The following is a 19,204-nucleotide window of genomic DNA, read 5'->3' as shown; positions in this document are numbered from 1 at the left end:
GGAAAAGCACCTTTGTCACTTTGCTCTCAGACACAGAGACAATCACACTCTCACTGGACACACAAACACTTTGGACACACACATTCCTCAGGGACATACCGATTATCCTGAGACCAGAGATACTTCAGTGTGCTGGACTCTGCCGTGGTGTCTTCTGGACTGAAACGGAGAAGGAGAGACATCTGAACCACACTGAGCATCATCAGAGCCACAAGGACTCTCCATCATTTTTGGAAAATTAACTAATAAGCTCTTCAGAGGCGAACTGCTGCCCAGCCATGAGGATCTTCAACCTGCTCTACCTGCTCTTGCTGCTTGTAGCTGTTGTAGCACCAGTCTCCTCCGCCAGACCAGGTAAGCATCCCAAAACTTCTCCCGACAGGTGTCCGTTAAAGTCGACCAGGACGGTTTAATTTTACGCTTTTAAATTTAAAACAAAAAAATATCTGTATATATGTAACATATATGTGTAGCATGAGAGGACAACGACTTTAATAAATAAATTAGCTTTGATAGACACCTTAAAACGTAGTCCCGGCCAATAGTTTAAAAAAAACGTTCTATATCACTGCGCAACGTACGTTAAATGGCAGGTGACCATAGCAACATTACTTCTACTTCTAGCTATCTTAAAATTCTCACCTAGAGAAAGAGACCTAGCTTAAACATATTGTAAATTAAACTGACTACAAACCTAAATAAAATTAAATATGTATTCAAAAAAATATATGAGTTAGTAAAGTTTTTCGGCTGCAATAAAAAGCTGTCATGCCGAGATACCTGAAGCTAATGTAGCTCTACGCTACAATATATGGCACATTCACGTGTCGCCGTATAGTCCGTAATTACGGAAACAGCAGTAGAACAAAATCCCGAACGGCCTAGTAAAAATGGTAAAAAAATGGTGGCAAAAGACCTGCAAGGCGAACCTCATTGCGGTTACATTAAAATGAAATAAAACATTTATTTGCGGGACAAACTAACAATTAATTTTTTGTACATCTCCATCCCAAAAACCGCTACAAATGTGCAAGAAGATGATTGAACTGATCATTTAGTCTTAATTTAAATGTATCTAGTGTGAGATAGCGAGCAGAAATTGGGCTAATTACCTTTGAATAATGCCATTAACAAAAGTTTTCACTGTTTCTCCCCAATTTTCCCAACACGGTCTGAATGCAGCATTAGCATAACTATCTTACAGTATATTTGGGCGTTGAATTATAGCGTTTAATTTAAATATTCGTCTTTGTGACCCATTTTTACAATAACTTTGACAGCAATCGTTATATAAATTTTGCTAAGATGAAAAGTTGATATCATGCAGGTCTTTACAGCAGGTGCTTCTTCTGGGTTTGCGGTTATCCGCTTCTCGGCCTTGCGGCGGAGACACACAGCGGTTGTTAAACACAACAGAGGCTCGAGGTCGTGATTAGGCTCATGTGATGATGGAGAGGGGAGGATGAAGGAGGGTGGGAAGAGCGAGGGAGTGAGGGAGGGGAACGCCGCCGCCGGGGATCGCACAGCGACCCCAGTGAGCTCCATTGTCCCCGGCTGGAAGGCACTCCGGCGCGCTTTTGTTAATCACGGTGTTAAAACGCCATGCAAATACCCGAGCTTTATTAACATGACATGGAGTAGCGGTGCCAAGTGTAAAGAAACCTACCTTCAGGCGTGGGGAGCAGTTTCTTTCAGAGGGGGGGAGGAAGAGGGGAGTCATAAAGTCATCTGGCATTTTATCTCTTCCTGGGCTTGGCTGGCAGCCTGTGAACCGCGGGAGTCAAAGTGGATTTATTAGGGACGTTTAAAAATAATCATGTGTTAGGTCTCTGTGTCCCAGTTTATTAGAAGGGGGTCGCCCTGTTGGTGGAAAATAGGTCCAAACAATTAAAGCCATGAAAGCTGACTTTTCCATGGTCAACAGAGGACAAGTTAGGCCATAATTAGGCTTTGTTAGATTCAAAATGATACTTACATGGAAAATACCTAAGAAAACTCATAGTGTTAGTCATAGTGCACCTGGGTTAGCTAATTTTTAAAACTTAACAGATTCAAGTTTATCTAAAGGAAAACAGAGAATTATCTTATCAAAAGACTACTGGTCAGTTAATCATCCCAACTCTTCTTTTTAGCTTATTTCCAAACTTAAAAGTTTGATTAAAAACTCAAACATTAGTCAAGACAGTTGGCTAGAAATTATGATTTTTTTTAAAGCAATAACAGATGTTGTTTTATCTCTTTTGGTGCTAAAAAGCTGAGGTTTAGTTTAATCTCCTCCATTTGGGATTACTTAGGCCTGTCAGATGATACGCAGGGCTCCACCTGCAGACATAAATCTTGCTTTTTACACCTACAACTACATTCGATAAGCAGTTCAATCATGCAGGCAGTCTAACTTTACACTATTAGCTTATCCAATGGCTTTATTCTGCACATTAAAATTAAAATATCTCTGTCTTTTGTTTCAGATTTCCTGAACCTGAGGAGAAAATACCACAGACACCTATGCCCACACAGACGGTGCCTGCCTCTCCACTCTAGAGTACCCTTCCCCTAAGGTAAGGACATGTGCACTCATACATGTGTTTCTGTGTGTTTCTGTGTAAAAGAGGTTATAAGCCGAGCTGCGTGATGCATGGAAGAAAAATCAGGTTAAAGAGCCGGCAGGTGGCAGTTAAGAAGGTGTGTGTGATTAGTGGCAGGGGTGTGTATTCACGCAGAACAGGCAGGAGTGCAGCGGGAGACATAAATCTCACTAACGATGAAGAGGAAGGCTTAAGTGCCACGAGGAGTGTTTGGGTAAAGACAGAGGGGGGGTTCAGGTTTTAATTTGGTTTGTACACGCACAGCTACTTAAAGTTGTTTTTGTCTTACCCTGATCTCCATTTGGCAGGCCACTAAACTGTGTTTTCCTGTTACAGGTTGAAGCACAAGAATGAAGGTGACCTAAGAAGAGAAATATGAAGCAACTGCAGCGTGTGGCTCAAACACCAGGGATGAGTCCCAGCACCAAGACAGAGACTGTGAAGTGGGGAAAAACTGTGGGACACCGTGAAAAAGCCATCCAAAGACTGTTATGTGCCATATGTGTAGCTACAAAAGAGCCACAAGAAACTGATCAAAATCAAGCTCAAGCAAAATATAAATCATGAAATGTTTTGGCATGCTGGTGGTGGCCACAGATCTGAGTCGGCCCAGTTGCAAGCACCTTCCCTCTTCATCCTTGAAAGCCAAGAACCAAGGGAAAGGAGCGACACCAACAACTGTCATCAAGCATGTTCGACGCTCGACGCAACGGACCAAAGAGCTGGAAACATCGTAGTGACTGCAGCTATGATGAACAGCATCCACATATTGTTCCTACACAGTGTTTATAATGCATGTATGCACTTCTAATGTTTATTGAATTACATTTATAACTTTTTAATTAAAAAAAAATGTATCAATGTAATGTTTTGTTTTTACTTCATGAGTTTCTGTCCAAATAAATGTGGAAACTTTGAAAATAATTGCTGGTTATTGTAAATCCAGGTTTTAAAGCGATATTGGGGATTTTTTTTTTATAAGTTTGGTACTTTGTCATAGGCAGTGTATTATCTGAAGTGGATGACTATATTTATAACATTTTCACTGCTTCACCTTGCTATCAGAAAGCGTTTTCCATCAGGAAACCACGTTACGTAAGCCAAATATTGCTCTCTCCCAAGTCACCAAACTCCATTGTAAAAAACAGTGATTTTACGTAGCAGGTGCACCAGAGTTGCAGGGCAACTGCTGCCTCAATCAGTTACTTTATTTGCATTATTGTGTGACTTCAGTGTTTTAAAGGTTTAGTTTGGATTCGCTTAAGTCACACAATAACACAAACAAAGTAACAGATTGAAACAGCCACAGACAAATAACTCCAGTGTTCTGCATAGTAAAATGACTGTTTTTGTAAATAGAGTTTGGTTGCTTTGAATAGAGTGATATTTGGCTTATTTAAAGGCAGTTTCCTGTCAGAAAAGGCTGTCTGACAGTAAGGTAAAGCCATCAAAATATTCTAAATATGGCATACACTTAAACGGATAGTTGACTGACTGATTAGAATGATACTGATTTTTTTTAGATGGGCATTTTTAGGTGGCTAAAATATATTTTGCATCTGACCCTGTCCTCCACAGCAGCACATTGCTTAGCTTCCACCACCTGTACTCCTCTCTTCTTCAATCTAGTGGGGGCGTTGGTGCCAGCACTCATCTACTGTAGATAATACACTGATTACCTCATACGACAACAGGTCAAAAAATACAAACTATCCCTTTAAGCCAGACATTTTAATTTTGGATACTTTTAGTAGGAACAGAGTAAAAACATCTTTGTAACCTAGAGGCCAAAGATCAAACAGGGGTCCTGCTACCTGCAGTCCTCCAGATGACTCCTCAGAGCTCCCAGTAGAAGCCACATGGGAAAGGAGTCGTAAATGCGGCGCTCCCTGTGGAGTTACGGGCGCCACGACATAAAGAAATCACAATGGGGAGCAAACACTAAGGGCTCAAATGACGACCTCGATATTTCGTTAACGTAGATTCCCGTGACTGCAGAAATTTAACACAGAAAAGGCAGAAAGGCGGTAAAAGATGTTCACACCCGCCACTGTTGACACTAAAGTGTTTCTATTGTTTGGGAGCTCTCTCAGCGCATTATACAAAATAAACACAAAACTGCAGTCACTTACCTGAGTTTTCGCTGAAGTCACCTCTCATTCTGAAAAGGTTTAAACATGAATTAAATGCACAAAAACAACAGAATATTAAAGATTTATTGGAATCAGATCACAAATACACAAACCTGATAGAACAAATAAAAAAACTGCTACCAAACACACACATTCAAACATAAAAAAACACTTACAGACATTTAACAGCGTTACTTGATCTCTTTCATTTGTTTGACTCTGATAAGGGATAATCTCTCCTCCCTCCCGTACCTCCTGCTCTTTCCAGTTCCTCCTCCTTTAGTGCAGATGATCTCTAAAACAATTTTGCCTCTTCTGTTTCTCTCACAGTAACACAAGCGGCAGCACACATGGGTCACTGGGGGTCGTAAGACAGTGATAAAAACCCCTCACCTCTGATCTGTGACCCATGACTCCTCTCCTCCTCCTCCTCCTCCTCCTCCTCCTCCTCCTCCTCCTTCTCCCACTTGGCTTCTTTAACTGTCCTCCACTTACAGCTCACCTCCTCCTGCGTTATCTGTCCATCTCAGGTGAGGATGAACCCTCCCGTCTTAAGTCTGTGCGCACAGGTGCCTTCTTATTTTTAGTCTTTTTATCCAGTGTTTCTTCTAGTTTCGGTTCTCTCTTTCAAAGCCACAGATCCTCTTCTCCTTTGTGTTAAAAGAGTGGAGTGTGTCTGGTTCACAGGGAGGAGAAGGAGGAGGAGGCCGGACGGTGGTCAGTGCTGAGCAGTGAGGTTGAGCAGTCTCTTGCTCAGTAAGGTGTTGTGCTGTTTCAGGTACTCGATCAGGTCGGCCTGCTTCTCCACCACCTCCTCCAGACTGGAGCCCTCTCTGTGACACAAAATAGCACATATAGAATCCGTAACATTGCTGGATTCAAGGGTAGCAACAACAACGGCATTGTTGTTAATTTTGGGCTTTCACAGAAATTTGTCTAACAGTAACAATATAGAATGTGGCCAGGCCTGAAAGTTTAAGTGATGGGTTTTTTTTGCATATAAACTCTCTCTTCAGCTCTTTATTACATATACAGATGGGTAACAAAGTGGAAAAACCTGAATAAATGAATGGAGAATCATAAACAATGATCGTGCTTCTACATATGGTACAATTACGCAATTAACATCCGATCCTGATCTGTGACATTTATAAAAAATGTTGAAGATGAGGCCCAGTTGATTCTGATTTTCTATCAAGATGGCAAGAGGAAAAGATCTAAGTGGCTTTGAAGGTGGGGTCACAGTTGGGGCACGGATGACAGCAGCTTCAGTCACAAGGACCGCTCAACTGGCTAGTGCTTAAATAGGAACAGTCATTAAAGTGACATCTGCATTTTAATCTACGGGAAAGACATCAGAAAATACGATCGGAAATTGTGGTCAACAGGACACATTTTATGACTGTGATGCTTGTGCATTAGTGCCATATGTAAGAAAAAAACAGAGGAGCAACTCTTCCTCGGGGTGACGGAGAATGTCAGTGAAGGATGCGACCAGACTGTGTCAGCAAGAGCAGTCTGTCAACAATTACATAGCCAGGGGTATTATAGTGAGGTTGCAGGGCATAAAACTCTCATTACAACGATGAGTGCACATGAAATGGTACATGAAACAGAGCACAATAGTACAGTCAGGGACTGCAGTGAGTTGGAAAATAATAATATAAAAGAGAAAAGTTGTCTCAAATTTCTCACAAGTGGATTTTAACACTTACTTTGCAGTTTAAGAGCAACAATGAGTAAATAACCCAAAATGTTGGGTTTGAACTTCTTCCTACTTACTCATATGTTGCTTCATATAAAAAATTTTGCTAGATATTCACACTGCGGCAGTTGGCATAGATGAAAGCTGAAAAAGTTAAGAAATAAGAGAGGTAATCTAATAGTTGTTGTGATTTTCTGAGGATTTTTATCCCCTTTGTGGAGAAAAATGAATGAAGACACATTTGAGATGTATCTAACATGAGGATGACAACTTATAATTGGCCCATTCAAAGTATTTCAGCATTTATCAAACTGTTTTTATTATCTTTGGCATAAGAGATGATAATAAAATGGCAAAATTATTACTTTACCATAAAAAACTTGGACCAAGAATGACATTTATCAGCCTGGACCCTATTTTCCCATGTTTTTGTCTCTGATTGACTAGTGGGGACAGTATTGGGGGAGACCACTGCAGCTGGAAGGAGTGAAACAAAGCTGCAACATAATGCCTCCGAACAACTGCGCAACATCAAAGTACGTCCAATTAAAGTGCTTGTTTTAGCCACTGACAGGCTCAGAGAGTTATTGGACAGGATCACCACAGAGACAGATGTTTTTGTTGAGCCACACGCAGCAGTTTTTACACTCTCGCCAAACACACCAGACTCCCTTTGCAAAACTGTCATTTTAACATTGTAATTGTGATCTTCATTCAAACTTAAGAAACAATAAAATCTCATTAAAAACATGATGGATGATTGATTGTATTTATGAAGCGCTTTATCATATATACTCAAAGCGCTTCACGGTGTTGTGGGGAAATTTGCCTCAACCACCACCAATGTGTAGCATCCACCTGGTGATTTTGCATCTAAAATGGTGAATTAACGGTTTATTTTGAGCAAACTATAGTCGGTGATTGTTGAAGGAGTGGAAAGAGGATCCAAGACGTTTTTGGTGAGTTTCATTTTTGTCAGGTTTGAATTAAGTGTGTTTTCAAGTGTGCGATAAAAATGTTGTTGTTTCTGTAAAGGGAGTCAAAAACGGCTGTTTCTAATTAACCAAAATGAATCTTTTGCTTTAAAAAACTTCCACCTCTGTAGTGATCCTTTCGATAATACTGTCAGACACTTTGTCAGTTTGAAGACATGGGAAAATAAGGTCCAAATTAAAAAAATAAGCTACCCTTTAATGTTGTGCTTCTGAAGCCTTTATGTTAATTCAGACTGGAGCCGTGCTGCAGAAAAAATATTGCAACTACAGTGTCAATTGGCAACTCCAAGGCTTATTCAAACATGAAAGCAAGACCTATATTTTCTAGGACTTTCATGTAAAATGGTGCATGTGTGAGTGAGTGAAATCTGCGTACCTGAAGCCAGTCTCAGTCGGCAGGCTGGTGATACTAAAGTTGTATGAATGTTCTTCTTGGCTGACGTCTGGTGCAGCTCGCTCCCTGTTGAACTTCATCACCTTCACTAAAACCACAAACAAAAAAAAGTCTTCCGTTACTTTTCTATTAACATCGTCAAATCAGTGTTTTATTTGGTCGGTTGCACATAAAGACACAGACAGACATCACCGGGCAGTGAGAGCCGTCCTGCACACATGAATCACTCAGGTGAGAAACAGCACACATTTGTTTTTTTATTGTTTTCCATCCCTCTCCCTCGCCTAAACACACACAGGCTGTTATATCCTGCACTTAGGCCTTATGGGCTGCCATATCCTGCACTCAAACCTCTAATTCTCACACCCTAAACATACACCTTTACACAAGAGGCGGGGTTAGCAGCGAGGTGTGGCTGTGGAGGATGCAGTGGCTGGAAAAGGACCCAGGGCAAAAATATAGGAGATGTTGGTGCTGTTTGAATTAAGATAAGGCCAAGGTGTGTGTGTATGTTGGGGGGGTTTGCAAGGCAAGTGTGTGAGGAAGGGCAAAGGGAGGAGCTGGCTGAGTATTGATAAGACTAGAGCGTCATTAGCCAGAGGAAATTGTCAGGGAGGTTCTAAAGAGCGCTATCTTTACTTTGCTACAGTCCAGCATCTCAGCATCCACACTCACACACAATCTAAAGAAATACTGCACATTCCTGCATAATGAGGCCCTAAATCTGTGTGTGAGCATTTGTGTGTGTGTGTGTGTGTAAATACAGCAACGGTAAGCAGGTATGTGAGAGAGAGAAGGAGACATTCCAGAAAGACAAATGAAGAGAAGAACAGAAGGCGGTAAAAGGACAAAAAGCAATAAGGAGTCTGTGTTTGCTGAGTGTTTGTTTCAGAAACGACAAGACAGAATGTCAAACTGCTGTCAAATATTTAACCAAATACCAACAACCAGGTAAAATATTCTCCCAGGGTTTGCTGATGAATGAAAAACAAGCAAAACAAACAAAAAAATATATATAAATAAAGATGTGTCAACTATTGTTTCCTCTGTGGTACTGGTTTCTAAGACTGACTAATTAAATATAGTACTGATGAGCAATGTCAGCTTCTGTTAACCAGGTTTTATTTACCCTGACCTCAACTATAATTACATGAAAACAACCAGTTAAGATGCATTCAATGACCTGAGTGCTGTAGCAAACCTGCAAATACGGTGAATTAATGTACATTCAGAAAAGAATCAGGATGAGTCAAAATGTCCAGGAAGTCCTTCATGTGTGTGTATTACAGCAGGGGGCAGAAATCAGATAGAGACACCAGAATGGATGGACGGATAGATGGATGCATGGATGGATGGAGCAGTATAAGGTGACACATTTCACGCGTCCCTGTTAGAGACTCACGGCTGGACAGACAGTGCTCAGACCTGGTCTACTCAGATCTGAGAGGCTTCAATCACCCGTTAAGAAGTGCACATTTCCAGGTGATAACAGTGACAGTGCAGAGGTGCTAACAGCTAACTGGACCACATATAGTGATCACAACTTATGCACTGCCCGAATCAAAGTCAAAGAACTGGAGGGAAATGGATCGCAGCAGGCACGGAGACTAAACCGAATAACACAAGACAAAGGAAAAGATCACCTTTAAGTTGCCACACAAAACATGAAAAGAGTTCAAAGGAGTATGCACGCCTAGGGTCTACTGAAAAATACATCCTGCACATGAAACTGTGTCACAGTTCTGCAGCATCGTGATAAAAAAGACCACATTTTTGGTTATGTAATGAACAAACAGTTTAGTTCTCACTTCAAAAGTGTGAGTGTGGATCACAGTTACAATTCTAGAGTTTTTGTATTATGAATATAGCTTGTAAATGTAATATAACATCGGACTGGCATTAATTTGAGTACTTAATTTTCAAACTGTGAATTACATAGGATGAACTACTCTAGTTGTTGGCATGGACTGGTTAAAGAGATCATTAAAATCATTTGAAGTGTGGCTGTCTGAGGTCTACAGTCTTGTAGTCTTACTTATCCATAATCCAGCTAAAGAGGGGCACCAGCACAGAAGCTAAGCAATGAACTGCTGTGGAAAGGATCAGCAGAAAAATAGATTTAGCCACCTAAAACGGGCCTACCCACCAAAAAAATCAATATGACTTTCAGAGTATGCTGTATTTAGAATATTTCACCACTTTACCTTGGTGCCAGACGGCCACTTCTATCAGGAAACAACTGCTATATCTCCCTTCAAACCAACCAAGCTCTATGGGTGAAATCAGAGAAGGCCATCTGATGGCAAGGTAAAGCAGTGAAAATATTCTAAATATAGCGCACACTCAAACCGCACTCACAAAGTGACTGAATAAAGAAAATAAAATTGAAAAATTTACACCACAGTATAAATTATAAGGACACTAAGAAAAAAAAATGATGCAAACCAGTTTTAATAATGGTGAAAATCTTAAGTATTCCTGTTTAGAGCAGATTTATAAGAGGTCTGATAGAGTGACGTGGATGAAGGAAGGCTTGCTGATAATTTAATTCTGTTAAATCTAAGTTTAAAGGACCAGTGCGTAAGATTTAGTGGCATCTCGCAGAGAGCTTACACCGCTCACATATGCCTCTCATCACCATACTGTGGTCGCAAAACTCACGAAAAATGTGAAAGGCTGGTTCTAGAGCCAGCGTTTGTCCGTTCTGGGCACCTGTAGAAACATGGTGGTGCAACATGGCAGCCTCCGATGAAGAGGATATAAACAGTTCATTCTAAAGTAACGAAAACACAACATTTCTTATTTTCAGTCTATTAGACACAAATGAAAACATATTTATGAATATTATATTCAATTTCTGCCATATTCTGACAATAAATCCCCCAAAATCGTACACACTTGACTGTTAATAAGTACTTTTATCACTATACGAGTCAAACTGATTCCAATTTTTTATTCTTTTTGGGTTTTGCCTTTTTATGTTGTTTTCATGTGGTTTGTTTAATACTTTTATTGCTATTTTTTCTGTTTGTTTCAGTGCTTTGTTTTATGTGATCTTTTCATGCTATGTGAAGCAATTTGTAACCTTGGTCCAGGCACCAACAGGGGTCCTTGTGTGGGTTGTAAAGAGTCCCCAGCACAAAAAAGGAAATAAAATATTGTAACTTTTATCACACTTTTTGGAAGTTGGGAAAAGGGGAAGAGAAGGGGTTCGGACATTTTGATTGATTGTAATTTACAAAGTGATCCTAGTTTGATCATTTATTGACAATGAAGACTTAAAAACCTAAAAAAAATACTAAGACTGGATTCCTTAAGAAAAAATCCTCTCAAATTGGGATTATCGTCTTCTGTGCATCTACTGTGGGGGTCCTCGGAAGCACGCATCTACAGTACAGAAACAAGTGGGAATGATGTTTGTGAGGTACACAAATACATTTTATTAAATTGTTATGTAATAAAAAACAAAAAATGTGAGGAGGCATCGCACAAACTACATCACACCTGCACTTACATCCTGTCATGGTGTTTAAAATAAAAGTGCTGATTGTGAGATGTTATGAGATATGTTAAAAGTGTGTGTATGTAAATTTCCATCACCATGTACCAATCAGAAACAGGTCTGCAATTTATTTTAAGTTCGCAGTGATGTGATCACGGATCAGGAATGAACAAGAAGCAGTAACTCAACCAGTGACTAAAAGTTGAAAACCAAAGGTGATTTCAACAATTTATTTATATGTAAGTGCAGGGAACAACTAGCAGAACTTTCATGGTGGACCAGAGTGAGTCAATGAAGTGATGTGAGTTATTGATACAAAGTTGCCTTGCTTACATCTTCCGTATCATACAGTAGATGGAGTGTGTGTGTGTGTGTGTGTGTGTGTGTGTGTGTGTGTGTGTGTGTGTGTGTGTGTGTGTGTGACAGGGGTATACTGTAGGCATCTGCATCAGTGACTGTGTGTGTGTTAACCCTGTGCCCCTGGAGGTAGTGGAGAAAGATGTATTCTAAGTTAAGCCTTTGAAGGCCAAGACTTGGCTTTGATGTGCATGTAGGTCTATAGAGGAGAGTGTATTCATGTTAAAATGAGAGAGGCAGAAAAATACAGCAAACCTCAAAGACACACACACACACACGCACTTACAATGAGCATGCACTTCAAAGAGAAGTTGAACGAGGCCTTCCTGTATGGACTCCATAGCTGCAGGCATTATATCTCTCCTTCAGTGTCTCCTCAAAAGAGAGTTTTTCTTTTCTGCTGGTGAATTCACTGACGTCACCTTGACTCTGAATCAGTCAGAGAGTGTGTGTGTGTGTGTGTGTTTGTGCTCTAAAAGGTTTGCACTGCGAGGCGTCGCTCGGTTTGTGTCGTGCCTGACTGCACTGATCTGAGCAGGAATGTGGCGGGCGAACACAGATACACCCCCTCACACACACTGGATCACCCTCACTGTAAACACCGGGACAATGTGTGTGTGAGTGTGTGTGTGTGTGTGTGTGTGAGTCTCCCTGTGTTTGGGTGGAGTAGGGCCGAGGGTTACCCTTTGGCTAGGCTAAATCCTAATGCCTCTTATCTTCTCACCTTGCCTCTCTGGTATCTCGAGCCTGAATCTGTGCCCTTCAGCTGCCAAACACACCTTTAATATGGATTTCCTTTCATTACAGATTCCTCAATATCAATATCCTCTGATATCCTCTAATATCCTCTTTTAACATGTCATGGCCTTTTAAAACATATCACAGATTACAATTAACAGATTTGATTAAACTTAAAATACACACTAAAGCAGATTTATTACAGACTGATTTCTGAAATACTAGTGATAGACTGGGCATTAGAGCTGCAATAATGAGTCAGGAAATGCAAGGAAAGAAAATTGGTGAGTAGATTTTCTTTGTAATTTATGATAATAAATGAAGAGTCTTTGGGTTTTGGACTGTTCGTTGGACAAAACAAGCAATCTGAAGACGTCATTCTGGGGTCTGGGAAACTGTGATGAGCATTTTTCACAGTTTTATAACATTTTATAGACTAAATTATTCCTCAATTGGTTGTAAAGAATAACTTTCAAATTAATCTACAGCTGTATAAGGAAAATAATAATAAATAATTAGCTGCATCCACCTTGGGCATCATTTAAAATCATTTTACATAAGTTTTTGTTTTCATACTTTATGAAATATTTGTTATGTAATAAATGTAATAAAATAAAGTCTAAAATAAGCAAACATATGACTTACTTCTTACTACAGGATCATACAGACATTTGGGTTGGTACACAAAAATTACTGGGGTCCGATAAAGAGCACTAAATGAGAATTTAATCTTAAGAATAAAGATTAAAGACTCCTTAAGACATTAAATACATAACTGAAATTTTTCGCATAGAATTCTTCATATGATTTTACCTACAAGTCATAATTTTTATTTTATATTAAACAATCCTTTTCCAGAATTCTCATTACAACTGCCTTATATCACAATGTTAGTCTTTGACCAGGGTCCAAAATCAACTTTTTTGTCCACCAGCCAAATGGCTAGTGAATGATCAAATTGTACCAGCCACTCAACTGATTATGCTTTTTTTTGTCTGGTGAGTGAAACAAATCTACCAGCCACTTGCATAGTTTTGCATATCCACTAATTTTTCAGAACAGTGTGTGGTAAGGAATCTAGGGATGCTACAGAGTGTGTGCTTATCCTGAAAAAGTTGCCAAAATAAAGCCAAGCCAGCAGCACTATGAAGCAGTGCTTTGAATTAAATGTTAATGTCAGCATGCTAATATTCTCGAAATTACAATACACTGATGTTTAGTAGGTACAGTGTTTATATCATGTTCACCATCTTAGCTTAGCATGTTAGCTTGCTGACATTTGCTGCAGCTGAAGCTGATGGGAATGCAATTCATACAATTACAAATGATCCTGATGGCAGCTTGAATGTGTGCAGCAAAGTTCATGGCAATTCATCTGATAGTTAAGATATTTCAGTTTGGACCAAAGTGGTGGACTGTGAAAATGTTCAAGAGGTGACATTTAACAAAAAGTAAACATTGATACAAACAAGACATTAAGCCGAGTCAAATCAGGGAGCGATCTGTGAAAACAGCAATAACTTCTAATTTGGCCGAACCTACTGGGTGACACCGCTGACAACCACAACCTGAATATGAGATGTCACCTGTGCAGAGAGCATGTCAGGAACATATCCTCTAAGGCTGCAAATAATGATGATAAATCGTGAAAAATGCTTGGGAAAACTTGGGAAAGCCATCCACATAAAGGATGCAAATGAGTTTCATTGCTTTCCAACATAAACTTAGCTTCTTTGTTTTCTCAAACTTTTTCACAGCCAGCTAATTAAAGGGTTATAATGCAGGCAGTACGTTTTGTTGTTTTGCAAAGTTACTGAATTCCTCTGGTAAGTTTTTGCAGCTTAAGGCCATTTCACCAAAGATACTGACTTAGTGGGCCAGAGGGATTTAATTGTAAATTTAACCAACTGGTTCCTGATAAGGCAAAGAAAAATATATATATATACATAGATAAGTGTGGGTATCATCCAACAAAGTTTGCATGATGCTTTTATTAGCAGCAAAAAAAAACATCAGCAGATCAGCAGTGAGAGAGGGACAGAGGGAGGACAGAGGGCTGAATGGTTGATTGTCATGCTGTCGAGTCTGAAAAGGGCAGGGCAGGTATTGTGATGCGAATGTGCTCAGATAGAGAGTGGGGGTAGTGTGTGTGTGTGTGTGTCATGTAATCTACAGGGTGTGTCTCCATATATCACCACTGATATTACTGCCAGTAGTTTAGCATAAATGACGCTGCATTGTTCTTATAACACTGGAATGAAAACAAACTCAGCTTACAAACTATTAAATGTGAACTAATGGGGGGAAAGTTCAGTGTTTCCTCTATGACTGTACAGGCCTGGTGGGACACCAGACCAATGAGAACTCCCAGCAGGCCTCAAAAACGTTTTTTAATTCCAATTTTTGAGAGAATAATATTCATTAATTTGGAAATCAATGATTTGTATTTGATCTACATTTCATGCACACTGTGTTCATGAAGTTCTACTGTTTTGTAAATGTCACAGCTCACATGGCTTATTTTTATGCAATACATCCAACTCATAAAGTCATCCTCTCCTTGTGATCACTTTGTTTCAAGTCTTGAATCTACCGCAGGAAAGAAATTTGAACACAAATATAAATTGCAGACTGCAGGCTGACTGCTTGGTATGCCATCCTGCGCACCTGCCTGTGTAGGGTTTTTTTCTGTGCGTACCACCAGGACTGGAAAAAAGATAGAGCAGACAAAGGCTGGGTGAAGACAGGAGTCGAGATCGAAAGACGAAAGAACACAGGAGCAGCAGCCAGAAAAGTTAGCAAAAAAAAAGTTGCAAAGAAGAAGTGGATATAAGTTTCTGAAGTAGTTCAAACTAACTCCATCTGCAGCAGTGCTGTGAAGATCGGTCTTGCTTTTGAGAATACTATAACAGTAACATGCTGCACACTGATGTTTCAATATTAACAACGTAATGTCATTTCTGACACATGTGTCACATGTGTTTTCATGACAAAGAACAAAACCAGACAGACTTGTTCAGGATTCCTCCTGGTAAAGATCTTGTTTAATGTGACTCCCTGCTGCTGAGAAGCCATGTGGTGTACAAAGCAAAAAAAAAAAAAAAAAAAAAAGTCACTATTCCTGATTACAGGAGAGAAAGTTGCATAGTGTGAGGTCCAAAAGTGTGATCATGGCATTATGTTATATAATATGATGACAATTAAAATTGAGCTGGACTGAAAGTAAAGAAAGTGACACTGATATCCAGATTGTAACCAAACTGTTCATGTTGTAAAGATGTATTTCTTTTACTAATTTAATTTTAATTTTTTATTTAATTTTCTAAGGTATATATTGCCTCTATATTTTTATTTTGCAGCTTAGATTTTATTAAGTGAGTCTTTTGTTGCAAGAGAAAGAAGGGAGGAACTGGGGAAATTGATGGTACGTTAACGGTCAGGTGGGTTTGTGGGTTCAAGGCACGGGGTTAAGGTTTTTTTTTTTACGGGAGAGAGCGGGCCTGTGTGTGCATTTGTGCATTGAAAGCTTGATATTTAGTATGATATCAAACCCAGTCAACTACATAAAGGTCTGCTGTCCAACAAAAGAGTCAATCTGCGACCCCAGAGTGAAATGATCTTACTCTATGTTAAATATCATAACTGAGATGAGTTTACCTGTGTAATACAGCAGACATGGCAGCGCCACCAGGAGCTCCACCCCGAGGATGCTGAGCAGCGTGTAGATGTACACCTTCAGTTGTAATTGAGCAGCCAGAACGACCAGCAGCAGGACATTTCCTACACACATGCACACAGAAGCACAAACACGTTCTTCCTTTAGCACTACTGACACCTTGTGGACAAAACTGCCCTCTGCAATGTGCAGTAAACATATTTATACTGCAGCTCCCTGACAGCATGTGTGTGTACCTGCAGAGTGCACGGTGAGCGGCAGATGTTTCAGGCCCTGCATCTGTCTGTAGAATCTCAAGTATCCTCTGCTTCTGGCCCGGCTGTGGTGGTGCTGCACACACCCCGTGAACAACACCACCAGCACCCATAAACATACCTTCCCAAACAAGATGACACTGTCACCTGGCACATTACCCAAAATACTTGCACACACCTCCTCTTGGCCAACTTTCAACACACACAGCACTGCCAGACATGCTGACAACACCACATACACAACCTGAAACACAAAAGAGAGGACTGGGAGTGAGAGAGATGGATGTGATAGATGACCTGCACATACTGACTATTATCACACAATAATGATGATGAAATGGTATCATATATTCAGTTTATATATTTATCGGGCTTTCAGCAGTTTATATACACACTACCAAACTGCAAACTCCAAATCACAAATAATCAATTTTCCTTAGCAGGCAAAATTAAGCTTTTTCTGTTTTAGCTGGATTTCATATACGCACAAGTGTTTCCAAAGTCATGTTGCTGCTGATACACAGTAAACATAATGTGTGTGTCTGTGTGTGTAAGTCTGTGCATATCATACATGCAGCAGCGACAGCAGGCCAGCATGGCAGGGCGTTGGTACAGTCTGAAACTCTCTCCTGATGGCAGAGTGGAGGGCGTCAGCAGAGATCAGAGGTCCGTCCACCATAGAGTCTTCATCCAGGCTACGTGACATGTCTACTGAGGTGCCTGGCTGCTGAGGTGCAATTTATATAAGTTTCCACCAATTGTGATTTTTATGCAGAGTTGATTAGTGCAGATTACATGTAATCTGGATAATGTAATCTAGAATAAATAAACTTTTTCTAAAGATAGCCATTGTTACATAACATTTTAGTAGTATAATCCAATGGATTACACTATTTATTACCAGAACTACCGATTAATTTGTGTTCTGTTACTGGCTACATTTTAAGGTAATTTGACCCAATCCTGTTTGTATATTATTTTTATTTTAAACTGTATCCTGGCTATTCCTACCTATTTCTAGTGATATTCTAATACCACATTTCTCTCTGACAAAAACTGACCCAAACCACCATTAGTCAATTCATGGATAAAGGTTAACATACGTGATTAAGTGTTCTCAGAGAGAAAGAGAAGTGAAACAAATCAATGTTTGCTGTGCTTGGATTCCAATAATCTTATGTCAACACTCACACTGAAAACAGGAAACAGCTGAGAAACCACGGGATAACCGACCACAGATGAAGGTTTTCCAACGTGGTTGAGGTGTGAAGAGCTAATGTTTAGCTCATCTTGTTTGATAGATAATAAACAATAGATAATATTTGATAGGCTAATGTTGAGGAGAAGTGCCTAAAAACTCTCCAGGGGCTTGCAAAGGGGCATTATCCAGGCAGCACATTACAGGACATAGTTACAGTAATAGAGTTTACATAATTTGTAAGTATGTATCACTAATTTTACACAGTGAAAAACTGAGAAATGGTTCAGAGTAGTACCTCACAACAACGCATCCCATAAACACCGAGTATAATTCAGTAGTATGATGAGTCTACACACTAAGAACACTCATACATAATATATAGAAGTATCTATCGTTAATAGACACTCAAGTGATATGGATTAGGGTCAGACAAGTAAGAATGAACACAAGCAATGACAAAAATATAAAGAAAAATAAACGATATTCATAGAGGGTCTTTAGACTTGTCTTGTTATTTGTAAAAGATAATTGTTGCTACACGACAGAAATACATTCGTATATCCTGCTGTTTCGTACCTAGCTGTAAAGACAACTGACAGCTAGCTAACCCAGGCTAACTGTCACAGAGTATTTATTTCTCTTTACCGAACAAGCTAACCGTTGACATGGCAACCAGTTAACGGTTAATGACAAATACGTACTGCATAAAGCGAAGGTCCCTTTGAGTCCATTTTGTTTTAATGCCCGACGTTTTCAAAGAAGACACGACAAAACAACAACAAACAACCATTAGCTTAGCATGCTATAAAAAGAGGCGGGGAAGTAAATATTGGTACACTTCCGGTTTCTCTTTCTTTATGGCGCCGGTGCCTCTTTAAATTTGGTTCCGGGCACAATACATCCGACAATTTGATCATAATGACAATACATTGTATCTTTTTTAACTTATTTTGTTATAATATATAATATAATATAATATAATATAATATAATATAATATAATATAATATAATATAATATAATTTTAATATAATATTCCAGCTCTGATTAAATCAAATCTTCATTGAATGGATTGTGCAGACAAAGATGACATAATAATTGTGTATTTTGTGATCATACTGAAACCACGGATCATTTATTTTTGCAGTGTATGTACATGACTGGCTTCAGCCAAACATTCTTCAACTTTTACACCGTCTCTCAAAATGACATAATTTATGGACAACTGTAAGGATGACTCTTCAAGGATGATGAAGATTTTATATACACAAAAATCCAAATATATATGGATGTGAATTCTATGTTTAGTTCACAATGAACTTCTTTCTTATATCAAACCTCTTAAAGTAATGAAAAATAACAATGCAACAGAACTATAGCATTATAGAATATAAGTCACAAAATAAGCAATGTACCTTCAAATTTTCTTTTTCTTTTTAAAATTTCCTTTTAGATTTTCCTTAATAGTATTTCAGTCTTGTGTATGTTTTTTGTTTTTATTTTTGTTTTCTGTCTTTGCATTTGCATTTTTTAAGTTAAATTATATCAAGTATTGCCTACATTGGCTTTCACAGAGCATTTTCTTTAAGAATTCAAATTAAATGCTTTGACATAATCTTTCAAATCAGGTTCGATTAGATTGCTTGATTAGCTGTTTGGTTCTTAA

General features: G+C 39.2%; 2 protein-coding genes across 3 annotated transcripts; one reads left to right on the top strand and one right to left on the bottom strand.

Moving 5' to 3' along the window:
- apela (apelin receptor early endogenous ligand) lies at positions 1–3,509 on the top strand. The gene is made up of 3 exons (XM_084712683.1): positions 1–354; positions 2,469–2,558; positions 2,922–3,509. The coding sequence occupies exons 1-2, from the start codon at positions 279–281 to the stop codon at positions 2,555–2,557; spliced, it is 165 nt and encodes a 54-aa protein (XP_084568809.1). The 5' UTR covers positions 1–278; the 3' UTR covers position 2,558; positions 2,922–3,509.
- A 1,278-nt stretch (positions 3,510–4,787) lies between these two features.
- Positions 4,788–18,374, bottom strand: tmem192 (transmembrane protein 192). 2 transcript variants are annotated; one of them, XM_084715109.1, is made up of 6 exons: positions 18,241–18,374; positions 16,910–17,065; positions 16,321–16,582; positions 16,066–16,188; positions 7,794–7,899; positions 4,788–5,550 (listed from the first exon to the last, which is right to left on the bottom strand). In XM_084715109.1, the coding sequence occupies exons 1-6, from the start codon at positions 18,268–18,270 to the stop codon at positions 5,436–5,438; spliced, it is 792 nt and encodes a 263-aa protein (XP_084571235.1). In that variant the 5' UTR covers positions 18,271–18,374; the 3' UTR covers positions 4,788–5,435. The 2 variants fall into 2 exon arrangements, with proteins under 2 accessions (XP_084571235.1, XP_084571236.1); XM_084715110.1 differs by having other exon boundaries at positions 16,910–17,062.
- Between the last annotated feature and the right edge of the window lie 830 nt (positions 18,375–19,204).

This window comes from Lutjanus erythropterus, chromosome 3 (genome assembly GCF_056507025.1).
Source record: "Lutjanus erythropterus isolate fLutEry1 chromosome 3, fLutEry1.hap2, whole genome shotgun sequence".
Lineage (NCBI taxonomy): Eukaryota > Metazoa > Chordata > Actinopteri > Lutjaniformes > Lutjanidae > Lutjanus > Lutjanus erythropterus.
This window is presented reverse-complemented; position numbering and strand designations above follow the sequence as displayed.

Bases quoted from the DNA above. Each gene is read 5' to 3' on its own strand.
- tmem192 (XM_084715109.1), bottom strand. From the start codon at position 18,270: ATGGACTCAAAGGGACCTTCGCTTTATGCA. The intron at 16,189-16,320 runs GTACACACACAT...GCATGTGTGTAG, and splicing joins GCTCACCGTGCACTCTGCAG to GAAATGTCCTGCTGCTGGTC. The intron at 7,900-16,065 runs GTAAACTCATCT...TTGTGGTTTTAG, and splicing joins ATGTCTGCTGTATTACACAG to TGAAGGTGATGAAGTTCAAC.
- apela (XM_084712683.1), top strand. From the start codon at position 279: ATGAGGATCTTCAACCTGCTCTACCTGCTCTTGCTGCTTGTAGCTGTT. The intron at 355-2,468 runs GTAAGCATCCCA...CTTTTGTTTCAG, and splicing joins AGTCTCCTCCGCCAGACCAG to ATTTCCTGAACCTGAGGAGA.